The following is a 24923-nucleotide window of genomic DNA, read 5'->3' as shown; positions in this document are numbered from 1 at the left end:
CTTCCACTGGGTGTTTGTGTTTAGTTGTCCAGTTAGACAGGAAGGAATAGCAGTAACTTCATTGTAGTAGAAAGAGTTCCTAAAGCACAGCTGGAAAGGAGGTCATTCCGTTTGTAAGAAAAAAGAGAGAAAGAGACTCAACACACAGAGGACAGGCTTGTTGACAAGAAAATTCTGTCTTAGCAGTTCCTAAGCTTCTGGGTTTGGTAGCTGGCAGAGCATACCTCAGCTGTGAGTGCGTAGTTTCTGCCATACGCTGGGTCTTTTCTGATCTGTGAGTACTTGGTGTTTGTGGAACGTGCTGAGCAAATAGCAGGTCAGATAAGGGCATGGATGAGAAGCCGGACATGTTCTTTCCTCCCTCCCTCTGTCCTTCTCTCTCTCCCTGTCTCTCCCTGAAATAAACTCTTAACATAAAGTAGGATTATTATATTATGTTCGTTGACCCTAAATTACAAGCATATTCCTTGTTAGGAAATCGGACACCATGAGAATTTAGAATAGAAGGTCCATTAGCTGCTTAAAATGGATAATTTGTGATGTGATGTAGTTCATGATCTATTTATATGCATTTCATATTCTAATGATTGAAGAGGTAAACAGTATAGAGAAGCTTATTCAGTATTAAATGAATTATAATGTTCTATTTATATCTATGCCACTCTGTAGTCGTAGAAAATACAGTTTTAAAGTGTGATAAAGTCAAGCAGGAACCTTCAAAGGTATGTGGCTTAAAGTAAATGAACCAAAATTGCCTCCAAAAATGAAATCATAAACTTAAGGGTTTAGTGTTAAGTTTGTCTTCTGGGATCAGGAGGGTCACTGTAGTATCTCTCAGTATAGCAATGATTCTTAACCAGGCATGGTGACACACTTGTGTGTCCCCAGAACATAGGTGACTGAAGTGGGGGGACTCACCACGCACCCTCTACACAGTGAGACTCGTGCACATCCCCCCCCAAACACACACACACACACACACACACACACACACACACACACAAAAAAAATCCCCGAATACTGAAGACTCTCCTGTTCTATGCGAGGCCTGGGTTCCAGCCTCAGCAATATGCACTGAAAAAGTTCTGTAATATTTATAAAGAGAAGACTTATGCCGTTGTTGCTCACATAAGCAGCTTATTTCTTTACCATGTCTGTGAAGGCATGATTCTCAGTCCCATGTCAACGGAATTACACAAGATGACCTTTTTTCCTTTTTCTTCTTTTTTTTCTGTTAAGACAAATTGCAATAATTCTTTCTTTCTTTTAAACAGGCTGTCTCTATATAGCCCTGGCTATCGTGGACTCACTATGTAAACTAGGCTGGCTTTGAACTCAGATCTCCCCACCTCTGCCTCCCGAGTGCTGGGAGTTGCCCAGCTTGTAATGACTCTTTCAAGTGAGCATCAGCTTTAGCTTTATGAGTGCCACGTGCTTTACATGGAGTAACATAGTCAGTGGGCCACCAGCCAGTTAGGTTCCCTCTGCCTCCTTTTCAGTGGCTATTCCCATAAGTTTATAATGTGAACAACGTGTGGATATAGTTGCTCTTTGTTCTCTAGTTTCTGTCTTGGTGTTTGGGACAGTGTCTCACTGTATACCCTGACTGGCCTGGAACTCGAAGATTTGCCTACCTCTGCCTCCCAAGTGCTGGGACTAAAGATGTGCATTATTACACCCATTGTTCTCTTCTTTTCAGATTTATAGTTTAGATATGTGGTTATTTGGAGAGAATGCTAGAAAGTTTGATGTCTCAGTATCAGATACTAAATAGTAAAGGAGGGATTGGGGAATGAGGTGTGAGTGTGTGTGTGTGTGTGTGTGTGTGTGTGTGTGTGTGTGTGTGTGTATAAGAGAGAGACAGAGACAGATTTATAAGACCTGGTTTAAGTGGCAGAAGTTTTATTGGGGAGACAAGACCAATCTGTAGTTGAAACAGGGCTAGGCAAGAATCCTCAGCAGACACAAAGGTATCAGCCTGGAGCAGTCAGCTGAGCAATTGATGGTCATCTCAGTCTCTACTGAAACAGAATCACATCCAACATGCCACCTGACACATTTCTTTCTCTCTTTCTCCTCTGCTCCTTGCGATGTGGCATTCATCTCTCCTTGTGCCTCGTTCTGAAGAGATAACAGTGTAGCAACAACTCTGCCACTGACATCCTGTTCTCTGACCGATCTTGGCACCTGCAAAGAGACAAGCAGTGACAGGCAGCAGCAGCATCAGTACTAACCTCCATGGTGAACTCTTTACAGGCCGAGAACAAGCTCACAGCTCTTTTCTCACTCCTCACAGTGGACCATGCAGCCAGTTGAAACGGACAAGACTGGATTGCCTACAAGCCTTTTGAACAGTGGAGAATGCAGGGCGTGGTTTTAGGTGAATTGACTCCACATATTCCTGACCAACTTTGGTATCTCTTTCAGCCTTTTAGAATACTCAATATCATCCAAGTTATCAAATCCTTAGTATGACCACGAAAATAAGTTCCATATGTGACATTTCTTCTCATTTTAGTTTTGAATGAAAATAATGAGCAGTATAATATGGACATCTTTATCTTTAGATCTGTGTGTTCACTTCTATATTTGTGGCTATAATCAAAAGAAATCTTTTGAAAATTCTCTTACTTAAGGTGAACCACAGACACATGATGTTTCTGTAAACTATGGCACAGGGTTCTACTCTTGCAGGAGTAGGAGTAGTTTTCAGGGGACATTGGTGGAAAATGCTCTGTGTTTGAAAAAGTCACAGTCAAGCCCAGGAAAAATGTCATGAGGCTTCTGGCTGTGTGTGGGCAAGAAAGGTGCTGAGAAGCGCATTGGGATTCCTAGTTGACATTTTGTCCTTACTATTTCTTCCTACTTAAACCTGAGTAGATTTTGAAGGATGGTTGCTGACGCATGGAACTAGCTGTAAATGGAAGCTCTGTTGTTTATGGTCCACCTCCTCCTTGCTGGAGATGTAGAAAAGTCTGGTTCTTAGAATCAGATCCCTGACTTGGTAGTAGATGATAGTCACTTACCAAAAGGAAAATTTAGAGGCAAAGTTTCCTTTCTTTGGTGTTTACTATATTAATTTACTTGCTTAAGCAGTAGGATTTAAACATTTTTGTGGGGCCAGGGATGTGCTCACTTGATAGAGTGTTTGCCTGGCATGTATGAATCTAGAGTTATAACCCTAGCATCTGGAGGTGCTAGTGTGTGCTAATTATCCAAGGAGGATTGGGAGTTCAGGATCACCCTTGACTACACACACACACACACACACACACACACACACTTGACTACACACACACACACACACACACACACACACACACACACACACACCACACGCGCGCGCGCTATTTTTTGTTGCTGTTTTAATATTGCAAGTCAAATTTTCCTCACTTAGCACAGAGTTGTTGAATCTAGAAGTCACTGTTTCATAAAGAATACTTACTTTCTTGGCTCCTGGCCATTTCCAGTCAAAATTATAAATCTGTGCTTTTATATGTACACACATGCTCAGTATGTTAAGGCTGACCCCTTCCCATTGTCGAGTAGGAAGTTAACTTTTCATACTGTTTTTTAAGGGTATATGATCCACCAGTCTCCTGAAAAGGGTTCAAAGGCCATGGAAAACTGGAAGAAAGGACTACACTGTACTGTGCCATCTACTGTACATGGGCATGCTAGACAATGTCAGCACCCTGCTTAGTATTTAAGGGATTCCCCTATAATACAAATACTAAATATTATACTTTAAATTTGCCAGGCATTGGGATTCTTACATTTATTTGCAGCTGCTTAGACAAGGTTTTGCTTTGTTTATGTAAAATGGAGAAGCTTGCATAGGAACAAACCCGTCTTGTTTAGCATTCATGCCCAGTTAAAAGTTTCAGTGTAGCTGGGCGGTGGTGGTGCACACCTTTAATCCCAGCACTTGGGAGGCAGAGGCAGGTGGATCACTGTGAGGCCAGCCTGGACTACAGAGTGAGTGCCAGGAAAGGCACAAAGCTACACAGAGAAACCCTGTCTCCAAGGGGAAAAAAAAACAAAGTTTCAGTTTCAGTGTATCTATTTGTACATTTGAAGAGAGAGTAAAACAGACCCACACCCTCACACACCCTCTCTGTGAAGAGGAAATGAGGAAAATGAAGTGGGGAAGAGGAAGACATCAGGAAAGAGAGCATTCCTGTCAGTGATGGCGATGTCCTGATCGGAAACAACCAGAACAGCCATGGGTAGTTAGAAAAGAAAATAACTGTGACTCCCAGGGCCTTCACGTCTTCTTCCTCCTTTCCCAGCTACACCGTCAAGTGTGACAGCTGAGATCAAATCAGACTTGCTCTGTACTGTACTAATTGTTCAGCTGTTGGTTCAAAGTTCCTTTGGTTCATGTCTCCTATATCTACATAAAAAGGATAAATTTGAAGTAAATAATTGATAGAGCTCTCCCTCTCCCTCTCTCTCTTCCCCCCCCCCCCTCTCTCTCTCTCTCTCTCTCTCCCTCCCTCCCTCCCTCCCTTCCTCCTTCCCTCCCTCCCTCTCGTGTGTGTGTGTGTGTGTGTGTGTGTGTGTGTGTGTGTGTGTGTGTGTGTGTGTGTGTGTTTAAAGAAGAGGTCATGAATTCAAGAGGGAATGGAAGGACACAGGAGTTGGAGGCAAGAGAGTAGACTGGACTGGACTGGATGTAACTCATGAACCAGGGAATATTATGTTGCCAAAAGAGACTAATTATGAATAAGATACATTTTTGTGCTGAAGATCTGTTAAGAGACAAATTGTTCTGTTGAAGTGGTCATGGGACTTATTTTTCATTAAAAATGTTGGAAAGTGCCAGATGGTGGTGGTGCACACCTTTAATCCCCACACTCAGGAGGCAGAGGCAGATAGATCTTGTGAGTTCGAGGACAGCCAGGGCTACATAGAGAAACCCTGTCTTGAAAAACCAATATATATTGGAAAGTAGTATTTTTACGGGTCATCTAATGAGGCGGCATTGAGGTCTTCTGCTGTTTATATGACTTGATCTTTGTGATGTATATTAGAGCGCTAACATTGTTTGAAGGTGCTGTAAACCACTGCAGTACGTATTATGAAATTGCCAGTTGTTTCCATTTTTGGCTTGAATAGAGAAGAGCTGTGTTCTTTTATTTTGTGTTTGATCATGAAACCCACTGCTCTTCAATGCAATCTGTTCTTATTGGTGTTCTTTCTATTCTGTAACTGCCTACAGAGAGTCTCTCTGCTTTAAGTAACTGGCTAGCTAGTGGTTGAACCCAGAATTAGAACTGTTTTTGAGATAGGATCTCACTGTGCAACCTTGTCTGGCCCAGAGCTTGCTCTGTAATCCAGACTGGCCTTGAACTCAGATTTCTGCCTCTGGAGTGCTGAAACTATGGGCGTGTGCCATAATGCCCAGTGAAACATAGTAGTTGGTTAGATTCTCTTATTTTATTAATTTGACGTGGGTTTTCTGTGAGTGTGAGGATACCATTCTATGATTAGCTGTGAAGTCGGATTATGCTCACTTCTGAGCACACTGAAAAAGATGAATGTCATTCTCAAGCAATAAGAAGATAGGTATAGGACAGACCTTTGGAAAGTGTCTGAGAATACCAGACTGGTGGCTTGAGCGACCAAGTGTAGTTTCTTTTTTCGGGTCTAGATCAGGGTTTAGTGCAGTTTGCTTTTAGAGAAGACCCTCTTCCTGGCTTCTACATGGTTTGTTTGGGGAATTAAGGCCCCAGTGTATGAATTTGAGGGAAAACTATTCACTCTATAACAATATACTTTTTCTCAGTGAAATTTGAGAGAAATTACTTAAAAGTCGCAGAATTGTGTTCCTCCTAGAGTATGTCCTTTGTTTTAAAGTCTAAGAATTACAAAGTTACCAGATGGGAAGTGTAAATATAGTTCATACTTTCTTTAGAAACTTTATCCACAGGTTACCTTTATTATATAGATAACTGAAGACTATAAAACAAGTGTTACTCTGTTCAGCAGTCTAGGTGAATCTTGTAATTCAATGGTTAAGACTAAATTTCTGGAAAGACACTGTTGAAATTGTATCTCCATGCAATAATTCCAAGTAAAATTGCAACAGGTGTTCTGGTTGCTGTTCTGATAGGCTTGATGTGCATGATCAGACCCTTTGAACGTTCACCAGCCAGTAGTCATGTGAAGAGAACTGTCAACCTCTTCTAGATTCTTTACCATGCTTTTTACCTATCTAAAGGGCTAGTTTTTTCTACTTTATATGACAAAATTAGGACAACCAGGCTAGCTGTGTTCTGAATCCATTGTTCCAAAGCTTTTCAATCTATTTCCTGTTTGTACAATGAGTTTTGATTGTTGAATGATGTTGCTCTTAGCACTTGGGGGTGTTTGGGGTACAGGGGGACCTAAAGCAGAAGGTTAAGTTTGAGGCCAACCTGAGATATATAATATTGTATCGTATACCTCCTAAAAATAACTGACTGAAGCCGTAGTAAATGATGAGATTTCACTTAAGAAAGCTTAGCTAAGGGGCTGGAGAGATAGCTCAGAGGTTAAGAGCACTAGCTGCTCTTCCAGAGGTCCTGAGTTCAATTCCCAGCACCCACATGGTGGCTCACAACCATCTGTAATGAGTTCTTGTGCCCTCTTCTGGTGTGCAGACATAATGCAGACAATATACTGTATACATAATAAATAAATAAATCTTAAAAAAAAAAAAAAAGAAAGAAAGAAAGCTTAGCTAAAAGTGTAGCTCAGTGTTAAAGTGCTTGCCTGGCATGCAAGAGGCCCTTTATGCTCCCCAGAACCAACAAGAAAGACTGTTTATCTTTTTGAAGAAAAAAAAAATCTCTCAAGAACTCAATATTTCTCAGAACTCCAGTTCTAGGGGATTCTATACCCTCACAGGCAAAACACCAGTACACATAAAGACATGAAAATGCATATATCAACAACTTTGTACTGAATGCTTTTGAAGTACGTCTTTAGGACTCGGCCTTCATCTGCTCTGGTAACTGAGGATCTGCCATTGCTGTTCATAAATGTGCTTGAATGTGTCTTGAAGATTATAGGGATTTATCCAACAATTGTGCTTGAATGTACTTGTATTCCAAATTTTATAAGGTTCTAGCTAGTCCCTTTAATCGTTATTTAAAAATACCTTTATTTACTTTGTGTTAGTAAATTTGTTCCTCTTAAATTAAGATTTGGGAATCCATCTTGTGTGATGACCAGCCAGCTTCATACTGCCTTGCAGTCACTCAGTTTAGACATTATCAAAATAGATTCTTTGGAGTACAGAGTAACTGTGGGCTTTTCATTAGGTGCAGCTTTTGGTAGAGGACGGGCCCTGCAATAGGCCTTTGCTCTTGTGTCTCTGAGGCGCCAAGAGAGCACTCTGGTCTTCCAACTCAGTGGTACTTTGTAATACACTGTTGTTTTCGTTGCTGTGAAAATGGATACATGGGTAAAATAAGCAGAGCTTGTTATAGTTTCCTCTCTGCATCTTCAGGAAGAAGCTGAAATCCAGGCAGAGCTGGAGCGTTTGGAAAGAGTCAGGAATCTTCACATACGAGAGCTCAAGAGAATAAACAATGAGGATAATTCACAGTAAGTCGCCATAGTTGTACATGACAGAAGTCCCCCTTCCTCTCCCATGGAAAACATAAACGTTTTCTTTGTCAGCCATCTCTGTACACATAGAAAAATTCCAGTGTGTTACTGGTGGATGTCTGTGGGGTCTGACCCCCAGCTACCTCCTCATCCTATCTCTCCTAGTCCCCTTCTGAATATCTGGGGGCTTTCTTGTTTTTCACACCAAATGCTCCCTAGACAGACAGACCGTCTGTCTCTGCTTCACTTCATTTCCCCTTTCATATCCTTTTCTTTAATTTTCCATGATGATTGTCATTGTCTGTCTGTTCTTTGATTATTGATCATCTGTCTCCTCCCCATAACCTGGAAGCTTTCTGAACAAGATCATTATTTTCCTCTCCTTGTATTAATCAAACCTAAGACAGTGCCTGGGACATGGTAGGCACCTAATAGATATTTCTTGACTGAATGTCAAAATTAATGGTACAGGAATGAAGGAGAAAGTATTACAAGTTATGTATCTAAAATCATACAATATAGGAAGAAATGGGAAAGAACTACAAATTGTAGTCTCTGGTTTAAATCTAATTATTAGAATGAGTGTCTTGGGAGGTACATTAATAAATAACCTGTGTTTACTGGATCTTCATTTATTAGAGTGTAGGAGAGAAATGTGTCTGTTGACACTTGATCTTGAAGGCAGTGATGTAATGTAAAGCTGCATGACTTCATATGTATTTTCTCTTGTGAAATGTGAACGCTTTGCTTACAGCGGGACCTTGTGATCATCTGTAGATGTGTAGTTCATAAACATCACTTTAGCATGTGAGAGAAATGAAATAATAGAGAACACCCTAAATTCTATCAGATTAAAGTCTTAATAAAACAAATGGGGTAAACTAACTGAAAATGAACTTTCTTTGAAAATTAAGTTTAATATTTGTGGCTGTGGTTTAAGAAGTTAAGAGAAAGTAAATTGTTACAGTTTTACAGTGTGCTCCAGTCTAAGCAGAAATCTGTTTTCTACAGTTTTCAGGAGAAACTTTGCTAACGTATATTCAACTAATTTTCAATAAATTAGACAAATGCGGTATATTTACACCTGGCATTTTAAAGCTGTTGCTGTCAGAGTATAAATTTTGGAAACTGTGTTTTTCTGGCAAGCCCTTCCATGTCTTACTGCTAACCTTGTACAGACAGTTTACCCAGTCTGAGCCCTCATCTGTAAACAGACACAGAGAGGCTTTGTTTTATAGGATTGCTTGAGAACTAAACAAATGAACTTATTATGTAGGTTGCTTAATATGTACAGGTACGATAAGCACTAACAAGTAATGATAGCATGTGTTAACTTTAATGTATAGCAGTTACAGTAAACACTAACTAGTAATGATAGTATGTATTACTTGAGAGTGATTTTTTAAAGTTTTTTTAAAAATTCTTACTTTCAAAATTGATGAACTAAGATAATAACCATAAACAAAAATCACTTGATAAATGATTGTTTTTTGTTTTTTGGAGACAGGGTTTCTCTGTGTAGCTTTGCGCCTTTCCTGGATCTCGCTCTGTAGACCAGGCTGGCCTCGAACTCACAGAGATCCGCCTGCCTCTGCCTCCCATGTGCTGGGATTAAAGGCATGTGCCACCACCGCCCGGCTAAATACAGTTATTTTTAAATACAAGTCAGTACTATAAAATATTGATCACTCATGACTCAATATAAATGTATATTTTTGCAAGAAAAGTGGTGTATGAGGAATAAGGGTTTCCTATAGAGCATAATTGAGGGTCTTTAAGAGGGTGCCGTTAGTGGCTAGCTGTTGTCGTTACACTTTGTAAGTGCTGAAGCTTAACCCAGGTGATATTTTGTAGAAAGATGGAGAGGGAATAGAAGCAACTGCTGACTGGTATGCGAAGTGAATAGCAGAGAAACAGAAACAGAGCTGGGAGCAGTCAAGAGTGGGCAGTGATGTACACAGAGCTCCTTGTATTCTTTTAATGTGCCTAAGTAGTCTTTTCTCCCTTCCTTTTGAAGGTTCAAAGATCATCCAACGTTAAATGAAAGATATTTATTACTTCATCTGCTTGGAAGAGGTGGCTTTAGTGAGGTGTATAAGGTAATGTTCTCTGTTCCTCATGCTGAGGGTGTGGTAAGAAAATCAGTGGGTTTTGTGTACTGGTTTTAGACTGACTGTGATCCTCAGTCTAAAATATGATGGTGGGTTCCGTTGTCTTTGGTCCAGGGTTGAAGGTCTGTTCTTAGCCCTTCGGAGTCCCCATGTCATCCTCTCGGCCATTCTGACTGTAATTGCTACTTACAGCACTCAGTCTCCCCGTTCTTGGAGGCCCTGCTCCTCCACTGTGTTGACGTCACAGGGTGACAATTTGGTCATAGAGTCACTTTACTCCTGTTTAGTTTGTCTCTCTCTTACTGTGACTAACACCAAGACACGTTGGAGAAGGAGCAGTTACTTACAGGGTACTTACAGGGTACAGCCCTACACTGAGGGGAGCCAAACAGGAACTCAGGCCAGAGCTGGAAGCAAGGACCATGGAGGAATGCTGCCTACAGGCTTGGTTCCTCTGGCTTGCGCTCACCCTTTATACATAGCCCAGGCCCACATGCTCGAGGGTGGGCTGCACTCTGGCCAGTCAACCAGGTCAGTCTCTTATTGCAGAGCCCTCAGATAACTGTGGGCTGTGGCAGATTGACAGCTGAAGCTCTGCTTAAGCTAGCAAGGTAGGGGTTCTGGAGACCTTTGAACAATCACGGAAGTTACTAAGTACTTCTTAAAGGGGTGTCTTTGCGTGTAAGTCACAAGGAAACTTAAGCTGTTAAGCTTTCTTTGACTGCATTTGCTGTGTCCAACATTTATGGGCTGGAGAGATGGCTCTGGAGTAAGGGCGTGCACTGCTCCCCGAAGGACCTGAGTTCAGTTCCCAGCACCCTTGGAAGATTCACATCTGCCTGTACCTCCAGCTCAGGGTGATCTACTGCCCTGGCCTCTGAAGATGCCTGCACTTATACACATAGATGAAGTTAAAAAATGTTTATAGTTTAGATCACATCGAGGTTACCTAAAATAAAATAAAAGGTTTCAAACACTTATTAATTATGTGAAGTTTAAAGTACTGATACTATTCCTGTTCTTTATGAAATAGGCTAGTGATTTGAGCCTTTTTTTTTGGGGGGGGGAAAATTGAATGAAGATTGTACACTGGATTATATTAAAGAGATAAATACTAAAGAATTAGCAGGATTTACTTTTTAAATATTATATGGGGAATAAGTCAGGTGGCTGGAGGTGCTGGTTAATGGTAGAGCACTCACTTAACACCTGGATTTAGATTCACATACAGTCTCACCCTAAAGGGAATAGATGTAATAGTAAATGCATAAACATTCATTATGCTTCTTCTCTTGAGTATAGATTGAACAGTTTCATAACAAAAGAAGTGTTTTTCAGTAGTTGGAGAATTGTTAAGAACCTATTAATCGGGGCTGGAGATAGCTCGGTAGTCAAGAGCACTGATGGTTCTTCTAGAGGACCTGGCTCAGATTCCCACCACCCACACCCATCTGTAACTCCGATTTCAGAGGCCCCAGTGCCGTCTTCTGGCCTCTACAGCACTGCATGCACAGGTGCACAGATAACGTAGAGGGATAACACCCATACACATAAAATAAAAATAACTGTAAAATGAAAAAGAATGTATTCATTTAGTTGCTAAGAAAAGATAGATAAAAATCTTATAACACACAGAACAGTGTCATAGCCATTTGTGTGGCTCCCTACTCCCTGTAAGATTTCCCATGTAAAGGAGCAGGCGATATTTAAAAGAATGCTGGCTTCATTGTTTTATCATGACTCAGCTTTTCTGCTTCATCACCATGACATTTCGGTCTTATTTAAGTATATCATAACTTGAACTACATATAGTATTAGAGATGATCACTAGTTTTTGCAAAAGTTATCACTAAAACTTAAGTCTGTTTAGGTGTTTGGTTGATGTACGTTGTGATCATGTTCTACCTTGAATTGTAGGCTTTTGACTTATATGAGCAAAGATACGCTGCTGTGAAGATCCACCAGCTTAATAAAAGCTGGAGAGATGAAAAAAAAGAAAACTACCACAAACATGCCTGCAGAGAGTATCGAATACACAAGGAACTGGATCACCCCAGAATAGTTAAACTCTATGATTACTTCTCCTTGGATACAGATACGTAAGTAAACAAAGATTGGACTCTTGAGGATGTGGGTTTGTTTCTGACCCTTCCCTGCAGGTGTTCTCCTCTCTCTGTCTGGTAGGTTCTCATTCCTGGGTGATGATTGCTCCCTCTCCCTGTAGGTTTTGTACAGTGCTGGAGTACTGTGAAGGCAATGACTTGGACTTCTACCTGAAGCAGCACAAGTTGATGTCTGAGAAGGAAGCTCGCTCTATTGTGATGCAGATAGTGAATGCCCTACGGTATCTCAATGAGATCAAACCTCCTATTATACATTACGACCTTAAGCCAGGTATTTCAGGAAACGTGTCTTAACAGGGTTGGGGTTTTTTGTTTTGTTTTAATTTTCTGGAGGTGTGGGGGCTATGTTTGCTTTTTTGCTTGTATTTTGTGACAGGGCTTCCCTGTGTAGACTGGGCTGGATGAACTCATCGAGGTTCACCTTCCTCTGCTCCTTGAGTGCTGGGATTAAAGGCGTGCACCAACATAACCAGTCCCCAGATGTATATTTGTTTACCAAACATTACTCTTAGTTGTAAAAATTATTCTTCCGTTCGTGTGTGAGTGTGTGTGTGTGTGTGTGTGTGTGTGTGTGTGTGTGTGTGTTACTAAAAATATTCTATTTTGGTTTTAGGAAATATCCTTCTGGTAGATGGAACAGCATGTGGAGAAATCAAAATCACTGATTTTGGTCTGTCCAAGATTATGGATGATGATAGCTATGGTGTAGACGGAATGGATCTGACTTCCCAAGGGGCAGGCACTTATTGGTAAATGATTCAGTAAAAATATCAAGACTACTTAGATTAGTCCTCAGTGTTTTTTGAAAATTTAGTTTTATTTTCAGATATTCCTTGAGATTACTTTGTTTGCTGAAGGCATTGATACTAAGCCTCTGAATTGAGGAGGAGAGTCCGGTGGCTAGTATTCTCTTCTCTGCATTCTTAAGTTGCAAGAATAATGACTGAGCATACACATACTACTTTAATATATAGGAGCTGGAGTGAAGCAGAATTCATGAGTTTTCTTCTATGATGTTGAGTGATAGTCATGATCTGAATAAGTACTTAAGATGTAGTGTCCCAGCTGTCACTAGTGAGAACTGTGAACTTCAGGCCTTCTCTGTAGAAGTTTTGTGATTTCTTTTTAATAGTTTTTTATACTAGATACAGAGTTTATTAATTGTAGACTGTAGATAAACTCGTCATATTTTTAGTCTTTAGATTTGACTCTCAAAAATCTCTTTATGTAGGTATAAATCTAGATGAAACCAATTCCTGAATGTAAAAAGTCATCCTGAATGTTATTAGTATGTAGATGACTTAGTTATGGTTACTATTTCCGCTGTGAAACACCAGGACCAAAAAGCAAGTAGGGGAGGAAAGGGTTTGTTTGGCTTACACTTGCACATTGTAGGCCATCACTGAAGACAATCAGGACAAGGACTCAAACCCTGAGGGAGCCTGTGTCAAGTTGACATGACATGAACCAGAATACTATGTGTTTACCAAAACCTTTGAGAGTGAATTCTCACACTGACGGCCAAGGGCACCAAAGTAGAAAATACAGACTAACGTTTCCAAAACTAACCTAATTCTCAAAATAGATGAGATTAGCAAGAAGTTAGATTTTATTGGGAAGAGAGCTACATAAAGCCATGGTTGAGGACCCAGGGCAGCCTTTACACCATTTGCTTGGGCCCATGTTGACCATTACCCTGAGTTGCTCAGATTCATGCTGAGTTCACTTTCCTGAAGAGGAATTAGTCTTTTGTGGTTATCTTTAAGGCACGTAAAAGTCATACCATGGCACCACCAAAAAATGTGATATTCATAAAAGTCAAGTTGCTGTTTTCCCATTGAAGAAAACTGTCACTCAAACTTGTAATCTCTAAAAGTTAATAGTCTTAATTAGAGGTCTTTTAGCCTTTTTTGAACAGGCTTTTTTTAACAACAAAAATTCTAGAGTCCTGTAGTAAATAAAAAGCTTTCTTCTCTGTAGAACACTCCTCGTTGATTTCTCTGTCACCCTGACTTCACTAATTTTGAACAGTGAGAGGAAATGGCCCTCTTACAGGTAAACCTGAGCAGGAAATCTTGTTTTAGGGGCTTGCAGGACAGTAGTGATATTCTTATATAGAGACATAGGACTTATTTCCAGGCCTGGGGTGGCAGTATCCACTGTTAATCCCAGCACTCGGGAGGCAGAGGCAGAAGAAGCCCTGTGAGTTGACAGCCTGCGTGATTTACAGAGTGAGGTCTAGGCCAGCCAAGGCCTAGTGAGACCTGTTTCCAAAACAACAATGAAAGGAATATATTGCCCAAAGAAACAGTGGTCCAAACAAATGGTTAGTTTTCAGTGTTGAGGTTATTTAGCTGTGTATTTGGAGACTGGGATGGCCCTTTGAGAACACACATGTTGCTTTTATAACATACTTCTCATCTGTAAAAACTTAACATCGTTGTCAGTGTCACTAAGGAGAAGTCAGTTTTGTTTCTTCCCCTTACTGGTGTCCAACGCAGTCAAACTTGTCACCTACAAAACTGTCCCTGTCATTGCCCCCTTGCTTATTTATATGTCCTTTGTGTGGTGAGAGGCCTGCACATTCAAGAGCCATGCTCCCTTCAGCCACACACGTAGACACCTTCCTTCAGCATAGAGGAGAGCAATATTTTTAAGTGAACCGTGGTTAACTGCATTACTCGTTTTTACTATTTTTAATTTCTCAAAGTTTGAGTTGTCTGCTGCTTGCATCTGTGATGGATTGTTTTCCTTTGGGAGCAGGGGGCGGGTTTCGAGACAGGGTTTCACTGTGTAACAGCACTAGCTGTCCTGGAACTCGCTTTGTAGACCAGGAGGCCTCGAACTCGCAGAGATCCCCTTCCTCTACCTCCTGAGTGCTGGGATTAAAGGTGTGCGCCACTACCACTCAGTGGATTGTTTTACTTATAACAAGATAACAAACTTATTTTTACCTTTCATATTTAAAAATTAGTGTTTGGATAGTTGGTATATTTCACACATTGGTAGTGCTTGAAACTGCACGATAAAGCTCCTTGTGCTTCTCAAGTGCAAGGAGAGCTAAATGCTTTTGTAGCTAAATGCTCCCTGACATGGGGAAGGAAGCCATGTTCTACATGCCCATGGAGGGCAACAGAGAAAGCTCATATTCAGAGGTGGGTGAGTTGGCCTTGACTAGCCAGTTTGGAAGAAGAAGAAAGGGAATAATAGTGATTGCAGATTTTGAAATTTATGTTAGGATTACGATAAGAAATATGGCCGGGCAGTGGTGGCTCACGCCTTTAATCCCAGCACTTGGGAGGCAGAGCCAGGTAGATCTCTGTGAGTTCGAGGCCAGCCTGGTCTACAAAGCAAGATCTAGGACAGCCACCAAAACTACACGGAGAAACCCTGTCTCGAAGGAAGGAAGGAAGGAAGGAAGGAAGGAAGGAAGGAAGGAAGGAAGGAAGAAGGAAGGAAGGGAAAAAATTAAAAAAACAACAACAAAAAGAAGTATGAGATCCTGTCTCGTTGGAATAAGTCTTCGCTTTGGATGGCTTAATGGAGAGAGCCTGTGGTGTGGTGTGTATTTTAGGAGAACTGCCTGGAGGTTAAACTGTTGGAGTAGGGTAGAAGAGTGTTCCTTCTGTTGTTAGAAACTTACTCAGATTATACTATCACAATAATGATAGTGCTTTCTTTGAATATAAATACAAAGTTGTATTTTGGTTCTGGAGTCAAATGAATTAAAACTTTGATGGTTTTCATTTTTGAAAACTGAGGTTATGTGTAAATAAAATAAACATTCTAAGATTTAGAAAGTTTTAAGCTAAACATTGCATCCTTTTCTTTGTTTTCCCCCTCCCATTACTTACAGGTATTTGCCTCCTGAGTGCTTTGTAGTTGGAAAAGAGCCGCCAAAGATTTCCAACAAGGTTGATGTGTGGTCAGTTGGAGTCATCTTCTTTCAGTGTCTCTATGGTAGAAAAGTAAGTTGTGTCACACCAGTTCAGCTGTGTAGAAATAAGTGAAGTCATTTTGGTCTTGTCTTTGACGTGCAACATTTCAGTAACTTAGAATCCGTTTAGATCCTTCCAAGGAAAGGCGTGCTTCTTGATTGCTTCTTTGGATCAGAATTATTTTAACAGTTGATTTGCTTGGTCTCTCCTCCTCCTTCCCTTTCCCTTCCCCAAACATTTTCTTTTGAGAACTCTGGAGTTAAGCACTTTGCAATGTCCTTCATTCCTTACACTATCTCTTAACTCCTACTGTCCCCTGCAAACATTTGGCCTGGGTACCAGTTCCTCCTGTACCTCCTCAGAGAAATGCCGTCAAAGTTAGTTTTCCCAAACCTCTGTGAATATTAAAACCAGAAATGCAGGTTGCCATGGATAACATCTAGTTTGCATCCCACCCAGTTTCCAACACTATGAGAAGAAAGATGGAACCTTCTAGAAACGTGCAGCATATAAAAACTGTCTTCGTTTGCTTTCTGTTGCTGAGATTAACATCATGACCAGAAGCAACTGGGCAGGGAAGACATTTGCAGGGCGGCCAATAGGTTATAATCCACCATCAAGGGAAGCGAAGGTCGTAACTCGGTAGGAACGAAGCAAGGCTCCACAGGAGCGCCTCTTACTGCCTTGTTCAACCTGCTCAGCTTGCTTCTAGTTCCCCCACGGACCACCTTTCCAGGGATGGCCCTCCCACACCGGTTACCAAGCAGTAAAATGCCCTGTAGATGTGCCCAGAGGCCAGTTCAGTGAGGGAACTCCCAGTTGAGGTTCCCCGTCAGCTCTAGCTTATGTTAAATTGAAAAAAAACTGACCAGCATAGAAACCAAACCGGGCTCTCCTGGCTCCACATCTAGAGCTGTTTCCCCCTCATTACTTGATTGACAGCCTGATTTGCTTCTCCATCACATGGGGTTTATCTGCTGAGGACTGATGGAAGAGACCTTTCAGCCTGTTCTTAGCTATATAACCTTGTTTCTCTGAGATCACATCCCAACTTTCAAGTAACTGAGAACAAAATGTTAAAATACAAATCATTTTTGTGGTGAGTCTTTGTTTTAAATATTTTATTTCAATATTTTGTTCTTTTTTTTTTTTTTAAGCCATTTGGTCACAATCAATCCCAACAAGACATTCTCCAGGAAAACACAATACTAAAAGCCACAGAAGTCCAGTTCCCTGTCAAACCAGTTGTAAGCAGTGAAGCCAAGGTATGAACCTCACATCCCTTTTGTGAAGTGTCTGCGTTATGGTTCTGGTGTGGTCACTGCCTCAGGAGCCGGAATGGCTCCTGCAGCAGGGGGCTGACTTGCTCTGGAAGCAGGAGCTGCTTTGGCCTTTGGATATGCTGTCTTCCTTGTTAAGCACTAAAATATGCTTCCTTATTCTGTGTGCACAGCAAGTCGATTTTCTCTGAAAACTGGGGGAGAAACCACAACATCTGGACCCTTCATTACTTTTAGGTCTTACTCAGTCTGCCCATCCTAATGCTGAGGTACTTCAGTGTATAAAAAGGGGGGCTGGAGAGGTGGCTTAGTGGTTAAGAGCACTGGCTGCTATTCTAGTGGACCCAGAATCAGTTCCAGCATCTAGACACTTCACCACCGCCTGTGACTCCAGTCTCAGGGGATCTGACACCCTCACACAGACATACATGCAGGCAAAGCACCAATGCACATGAAATAAAAATAAATTAGAAATAATTTCTAAGCAGAAAGGGAACTTTCCAACAGTACATCCAAAGGAAAGCAATAATTGAGGCTATAATGTGGCATCAAGCGGTATTGGTGGAAGGTTCAAATTTGAGTGAAAATTTCGTTTTTACCCCCCAAAGTTCTTACGGTTTGAACTTCCTATAAAATGTGATCTGTTGACAGTCTTAAGTGGGTCTGCCCTTCTGTAGGAGTTGGTGGGTTGGTGTCTAGAAGGTAGGTCATTTACATTACATTCTTTTCAAGGCCTTCATAAGACGCTGTTTGGCTTACCGAAAAGAAGATCGATTTGATGTGCACCAGCTGGCAAATGACCCCTACCTTCTGCCACACATGAGAAGATCCAATTCTTCAGGAAACCTGCACATGTCTGGACTGGCGGCAGCTCCTGCGCCTCCTCCGTCAAGTGTGATCACGTACTGACGCTCCAGGATTGGTTTCCAGATGCATACTTGAATTTGAGTGCATTTGAGTGTTGGGTAAGAAGTGTTTGTGAACTACAGCTCTCCGTGGAGTCTTGTGTGAGGGTGATCATGGACAGTGACTGAGTGCACACTCCTCCCTCTGCCCCGGAGCAGCACGGAACAGGAATGCCATGTTACAGCGGAAGAGGGGACACTGTAAATAACGTTTATAATACCTAAATATATTTGATTGTTACCAGAGTTCTAATATGAAGGGTAGTTTTTCATTATTTAAGAACACGTGGAAAAATTATTGGACATCTGTAACACGGAGCTACAGTGCCTGGTGCAGCGTCAGCTCTCGGCGGCTGATCTGCAGAAACCAAAGCAAGGACTGAGTGACAGCGGCCGTGCTGTTTATAAGAGTGTGAGAGTTAGGGTCTGTGGACAGTCGGACTTCCTCGTCGTCGCCTCTTTTGGCTTTTACCAAGTTGTACCTCGAATCACATGTCCGTTTTCCCCACTGGTTGTGTTCAAAGGGAGCTGTCATTTCTGGACACTTGACACCTTTAACACAAAGAGCTGCCTATTTCCAATCAGTTGAAGTCACTAAATTATAGTATTCCCAGGGCTTTCAGTGTTTTAGAATTAACAGGCATTTTTCTTCTGTTTCCCGGCCTCGTTCACTAAAACAGGAGACAGTGTGTAACCCAAAGCAGGCCAGTTCTATGCAGGATAATGATAAATTCCCTTCTGGCTCTGTTGTAAATTACTGTACAGATGTCGTATTACAATTACTGAGTTTCAGCAGCTTATTCTTGTACAAATGTTTAAAAATACGGCTTTTCTAATTGGATATTGTATTTTTTTTAAGTCTTCTTGAAGGCGCTTTAATTGCTGCTAAATGATACTGCTTTTTTGCTAAAAAAAAAAAAAAAAATTGAATGACCTCCTTGAAGGCACAAGTTGACTGTACATCATAGAGAGATATTAAAAGCAAGCATTCATTAACAATCAAGGCATGTAAAATGATCCATGTTGGGCATATTGAGTTCTTTAAATCAGTTTTTTAGGTTCTAGGGCTGTGGAACACATAGATACTAGATTTATAAATTGTTCATGGTTATTCTACATTTCTAGAAAGTTCTTAGCATCAAGGTGGGATGATGGTCCCATAGAATGTTTCTTGTGGGTTTGTACAGATTTGTTAAAATGTGAACAATTTCTAACTGCCTTGTGTGGTAGAAACCAATATTTTTCGGGATGCTGTATTTCATTCTTGTACGGATTTTTTTTTTCCTTTATTGTCACAGTCATAATGCTGAGACTTACATGTAAGTTGTCCATGGTGCAGAAAACACACTCTCCCTACCAGATACCCCTTAACATGTACAGTTAAACTGTGGCTCTTACCTGATGTTGCAAGCCATTTTGTTTGTTTGTTTGTGTTTTTTTTCCATTTGTACATAGACACATTGTCTGTTTAAGATGCTGCTGGAATTATAGAGAATGTAGCCAACCAGTAATAAACAATGACAGTTAAAATGTAAAGACTGTGAAAATTACATTCAAAGAGAGCTTTCAAGATTTTGGGTACTAACTTAGCTCCTTTACTTAAACAGCAGATGAGTAAATTCCTTAAGCATACTCCAGACAAGTATGAAGTGTTTCAAGCTGTTAAAGTCGTCAGTGCTAATCCTGGAGCACCTCCGGCTGTCAGGAGAACCTTCAGGGCAGCACCATCTCCTGTTTAGATCAGGATAAAAGTCCCTGAAGAACACTGCCACGGTCACCACATGCCAGCAGTCAGCCAGTGTTTACAGTTGCTGCTGTAAATCCATGATCTGAATTAAAATGCCCAGTTGTGTTGAACATTTTGGAGTGGTGAGCTTGGGTCACTGATTGCACCACATTTGTGAATGAATGAGAGCAAGTGTCGATTCTTAGAAGAGGCTGGAGCAGGAAGACTGCGTTTGAGGCCAGTCTGGGCTCTGTGGGAAGACCAGGACACATGTCACAAACAGAGGCCAGGGGAGAGAGGAGGAGGAGAAGCCATGAAAGGGAATTGCTCCCTGGAGCCCAGCTCAAGTGATCATTCCATAATCAAGAGTGTGTGTATGTGAGGGGAGGAGGGGAGGGATCACCACGCCTGAAGACCTGAGTGGGGGGAGGAGAGAATGCACGATGGCACACACACACACACACACACACACACACACACACACACACTAAATGTTTAGAAAAATTCAAATAAAAGTGTATCAGAGATGAATCAATTTCCCTATGTCTTCTAAAGCTTTTCCAAATGTGGATTTAAATAGCCTGCCAGTATTTGGGCTAAATGAACCAGTATCACTTTCGCAAGGAGCTGGTTGGTGCTTATTGCCAAATAATTTCCGTGTTACTCTGGCAGTTTCAACTCCTTCGTTTTGTTTGAAGCCTTGGTTGTTTCCTTGTCTTCTGGACTCAGGACCGACTGCAGGTAAAATGTGCAGTTCTCACCCTTGGAAGTAGCTGTACAAGTTGAGCCTGTAGTTCATTGGTAGGGTGCTGTACTTAGCTCATGTAGGTTCAATCCCCAGCATCCCTCCCCACCCACACACACAAAAACAGTAACAAATACATTAGCTTTAATAAATGTGTGGATGTTGAGAGGAAGTACGTGCAGAAGCTGCCGTGCTGATGTGGGGGCGGGAGGCGTGTGGTTGGTTTTTCCTAATGACCCCCCCCCCCCCTACTTTTCCTACAAAAGAACTTGAGTTTAAACGTGACCAAGCATTTATGCAAAAACCTCACTACAGGGAGCCGAAGTGGTGGGATCTCAAGCAAACGTCACTGCACAGTCCTGCTTCCACGTTTGTCTTGACCTATTAAATACACTCTTGATTACCATTATGCTGCTAGATGTGTTTTGGTGGAAATGTACATTTATGTCAATAGTTTAATGATTTAATTACATTGCTGTTGGGTGTGTGTGTGTGTGTGTGTGTATGTGTGCGCGCGCGCGCGCGTATACTCGATATAGGTGTAGTCTAAAAGCACAGTATATCAGGTCTTTCTCTGGTTTCAATTTAAATTTCCATGTTATTTGATCGCTACCCCCCCACCCCCACACACTAAATCTCAGTGTTCTAAATATTTAACCTAATTCCAGAACTGCTTTGGCAGCTCGTTTCTAATTGAATTCTTAGATTGTGGTTCATTCTGTGGTGGTTTTAGAGTGTGTGTAGCTTGTCCATTTTGATCTGAATTGGCTTTCCCACCCAAAACAGTTACCTTCCTCCCCCCACATTCACTCATTTATTTAGGGTCTGGTTGTTTAGCTCAGGCTGGCCTCAAAGTTGATGGCAGTCCTCCTCCCTCAGCCTCCAGAACGCTGGAATTAGAGGGAGATATCTGCTACTTCACCCCATTAAAAAATTCTTTTTTCAGTAGGAAAGATGAGTGTGTAAACCAGATTCAAAAATTGTTCTCATGAAACCATACCAAATATTGGGAGAAAGTTTCAAGTGAATAACAGTGTGCGGATCTCTCCTGAGTGCTCTTGTGCCTTCAGCTCTGGGGCGTGGACACTTGCACAGGCAGCAGCACTCTTAGGACAGGGACACAGCTCACCCGTCACCGTTTGGAAGCAAGCTGTGGACAGCTGTGGACAGCTGTTGTCTGGGTTCAGCTGCAAATGAGGATCCAAATCTGCAATGGTGCTGTCCGTGGAGTGGAGTTCACTTCTCAGAACTGTGCCCAGCACTTAGGAAATACCAGAATCAGATGCTTTTGAAAACTCAAAGATCATCACTTGCCTACTAAAGCAGTCCATTTTGGTTCTTGTGATAAGTTAAATTCCTTCAAGAAAAAAGAAGGTTCTCAATGCTTAAGTTTCAAGGAAGAGATGATTAGATTATCAGAAAAAGGAAGGTGCACAAACAGGGTTTGAAAGTGACCGGAAAACGGCGATTTGGAGGAGGAAAACCTCAGCCACTGAACTACAGGAGGATGTGCTTCGTTACTGTCTTTCTTCAGAAGCACTTCTGTGGAGCAGCTGTTTGAGGTAGGGCGGGTGGGGGATCTGCTCCCCAAAAGAGGAAGCCAGCGGGACAAAGCCACCAGAATGGAGGAAGAGAAGCTCCCGTGCCTGCAGCCTCAGTGTAGGGAGGTGTGGAGGCAGGAGCATTGTAAGTTGAAGGCCAGAGCCAGCCTGGGCTGTAAAGACTGCCTCAGTTAAAGTTTTTGGAATATCAAAATGTCACTTTTCACTGTTGACAGACAAATCCCAGAACAAGTGTGATTTTACTTATTTTTTTATTTATTTTTAATCATAAAAGAGCAAACCTAAAGTACTGGGATGTTGTCGGGGCACACTGTTGGTGGCGGTGAGTCGCTTGAGAGCTGCCTCTGTCCAGGCTCAGTTCAGGTAAGGTAAGAGCACGTTGCGGACCAGTGCTGTCTTGCTCTGTTCTCTTGCCTCCTACAGCCAGGTGAGGCCACCATGAGTAAGACCTGTGTGCTCCCCAAGACCTGTGTGCTCCCCCACAGAGAGCAGAAAGTGGCTGTGGGCTTCTCCCTGCCAGTGTTCTCTTAGTATTGAGAACTGTGGAACTGACTGGATCAGTAGCTCCCAGGAAGCCTGGAACTTCGGAGAAGCTGCACCAGCGTGTCCCTCCAAGTGTTATGACTGATGTGGACACCCCTGTGGGGTGCTCAGCACAGCCTTCTGTGTAGAATCCTGAGCACTGAGTGACTCCAGCAGTTTCAGACTTGTGTGTACCGCTTCAGGCTTTAGACGCTGGAAAAGCCATATGTGTTGGGCCAAACATAAGGAGCCTAGCATCCCGTGTGAGTTGTGTGGTGTGTATGTGTTAATTCATCCACTTAGCAGGAGATACGTAGTAGCCACCAAACTAAAGTTGCTAAAAATAAGTGTGGTAAGTGTTGACAGTCTTATTTTAGGTACTTCAAAATTTGGTTATTTTGTCTACTAATGACCAAATTTGCAACTTCTTTTTAAAAAAGGTATTGGGGGGGGAGAGGATGATGCAAGATGGGGTGGGGGTGGGGGTGTCTCCCTTTGGGAGGACAACTCTGACTTGGCCTTCCTTGTGGTTTGTTGTGTGACCATAGTCACCAACCTCTCTGGGAGGCCTCTACATCTATAATCTGTCTACTAATAGACCCTGCCTGGCAGGAACCTAGCACAGAAAGTGAATTAGCACAGGAAGCCATGCCCGTGCACAGGCGAGGCTTAGGGACCTCGGTGGAAGCCACTGGGAGGCCCTAGGAAGGGCTGGCAGACTGGGCAGCAGGCAGCACCTGGGTTTAATGTTGTCTTTGAATCCGTATCTCAGCATGACTTCAGTGTGAGGCCTGCCGGTGGCCGGGACAGCAGGCCCTCCTGTGATCCTCGCCTGCCCCAGCACACTCAGCTTTGGAGGCCCCACATCCCTGGGGGTGCAGCTGGGTGTGTTAGACTCTTTCCCGGGCTAATGCTATTCCTCACATTGTGCTTTATGGATCTCGAGCCACTATGGATACTAACACTGTTGGCTTCTGGACTAATGTATCAAAGAGCTTGTTAACTTTCTTTTTTCTGACAATTTTAGTTCTCCAGTAGGGATGTTTTCTTCAGTTTGTAAAGTCACAGACACATAGTTTCAACTCTGTCTCTAAAAGAAACTTCTTTGAAGACATTATCAGATCATACACATAAAGATGCAGAATTCCCGGGTAGTGACCAAGTCAGTGTAAGGAATGTAAACAGCATGGCAGGATTATCTTGTATGTGTCTCGACTCAATAGCATGTTTACCTTCAAATATATTATCCTTGCCTTTGGCCAGCAATGTTCAGGTTTCGTTTCTGGGAGAGGTGACGTCTGGGGGAAAGAACTATGCTAAAGTGTAACTTCCTTCGTATTTTGTTGGTTTTTTCTTTTTAATTCTAAAAAAGAGGTCTTAACCTTTTAGTAGTAAAGGGGCTGATTTATAAGGGTGATTTAGAGAAAATAAGTGACTTTCTGTCATGTGGCCTGTATGAAACATGCTCAGTCTGCTAAGTGACCGCAAAATGGCTTGTGAAGTTTATTGTTCCGTGGAGTTCATTGTCTACATTTAACTCCCAGATTTCTAGAAGAAGCCATACTCAGAATGGAAATCTGGAAAATATAAAGGCTCACCCTAGCGAAGTTCTTGGTTCTCCCTTGGTCAGAGAGAGGGGTACGTGTGCCTGGATTCCTTTAGTAGCCTGGCACTGAAGATGCCAAGGGGCGGTGATGTCTTGTTTTGAACATGTAACATGAAACCTTGCAAGGCTCGCTTGCTGGTTTCTCAGGCCAGCCATGCTGGCGTTAGCACTTTTTCCTTCTGGTTTGGAGGGTTTGGGGGAAACCACGATGGAAACATTGCTCCGCTCATTTGCCGTTACCACAGGATTAGAAGTTAAAGCTAAGCGGGGTCCTGGTCTCCGGAAGAAACAGTTCTGTGTGCATTCACCCCTTCTTGGTAACGCGCAGGGTACACTTCAGTAAAAACAGCGACAACTGGAGCCGTCGGCATGTGACTTTCTCCTGTATCGTCAAGTGTTAGGGGCTCCCCTCCCCCACTCCCAAGTTCGAAGTTTTTATGGTGTGGTTGTTTTTTCCATTGAATCAAAATGGTGTAATTGGATCGGATACGCTAGGGTTACAAGTCCCCTACCACCCCAGAAAGAAAAGCTCAGTTCTCATCCTATGCAAAAATCTACTCAGGCTTGCTAAGTCTCCTTGGCAGCTCTCCAGGCCAGCTGTCCTTGGTCTGGGGTCTTGACTGATGGCGGGGCGCTGGTGTTTATCACACTTGAGTACATTTGGTCATTCGGTGGTTCTGTTCCCACACTGACAGCCGCTGAAGGAGAGAAGCAAAGGGAGCACCTGGGTTCCCATGCCTCAGACCAGGAGTATCATCTGTGACTGCAGCTGAGTCAGAAGGCCCCAAAAAACTGCAGAGCACCAC

General features: G+C 42.2%; 1 protein-coding gene and 1 long non-coding RNA gene across 2 annotated transcripts in view; one reads left to right on the top strand and one right to left on the bottom strand.

The window, feature by feature from the left end:
• The window catches only part of Tlk1 (tousled like kinase 1), a 120975-nt gene extending 101483 nt beyond the window's left edge, over positions 1-19492 (top strand). Inside the window, exons 13-20 of the mRNA XM_059260666.1 lie at positions 7499-7596; positions 9617-9698; positions 11628-11809; positions 11935-12104; positions 12447-12582; positions 15690-15801; positions 16929-17036; positions 17784-19492. Coding sequence (XP_059116649.1) covers positions 7499-7596; positions 9617-9698; positions 11628-11809; positions 11935-12104; positions 12447-12582; positions 15690-15801; positions 16929-17036; positions 17784-17960 — 1065 coding nt within the window. The 3' untranslated portion in view covers positions 17961-19492. The remainder of the gene's footprint in view (positions 1-7498; positions 7597-9616; positions 9699-11627; positions 11810-11934; positions 12105-12446; positions 12583-15689; positions 15802-16928; positions 17037-17783) is intronic.
• On the bottom strand, positions 1883-12029 carry LOC131909219 (uncharacterized). The gene is made up of 2 exons (XR_009378799.1): positions 11984-12029; positions 1883-2187 (listed from the first exon to the last, which is right to left on the bottom strand). It is a non-coding gene; the product is annotated as an uncharacterized LOC131909219 (long non-coding RNA).
• Positions 19493-24923: the final 5431 nt, after the last annotated feature.

The sequence above is a fragment of the Peromyscus eremicus genome, chromosome 4 (assembly GCF_949786415.1).
Source record: "Peromyscus eremicus chromosome 4, PerEre_H2_v1, whole genome shotgun sequence".
NCBI lineage: Eukaryota > Metazoa > Chordata > Mammalia > Rodentia > Cricetidae > Peromyscus > Peromyscus eremicus.
The sequence above is the reverse complement of the archived record's forward strand: the minus strand, read 5'-3'. Positions and strand labels throughout refer to the sequence as shown.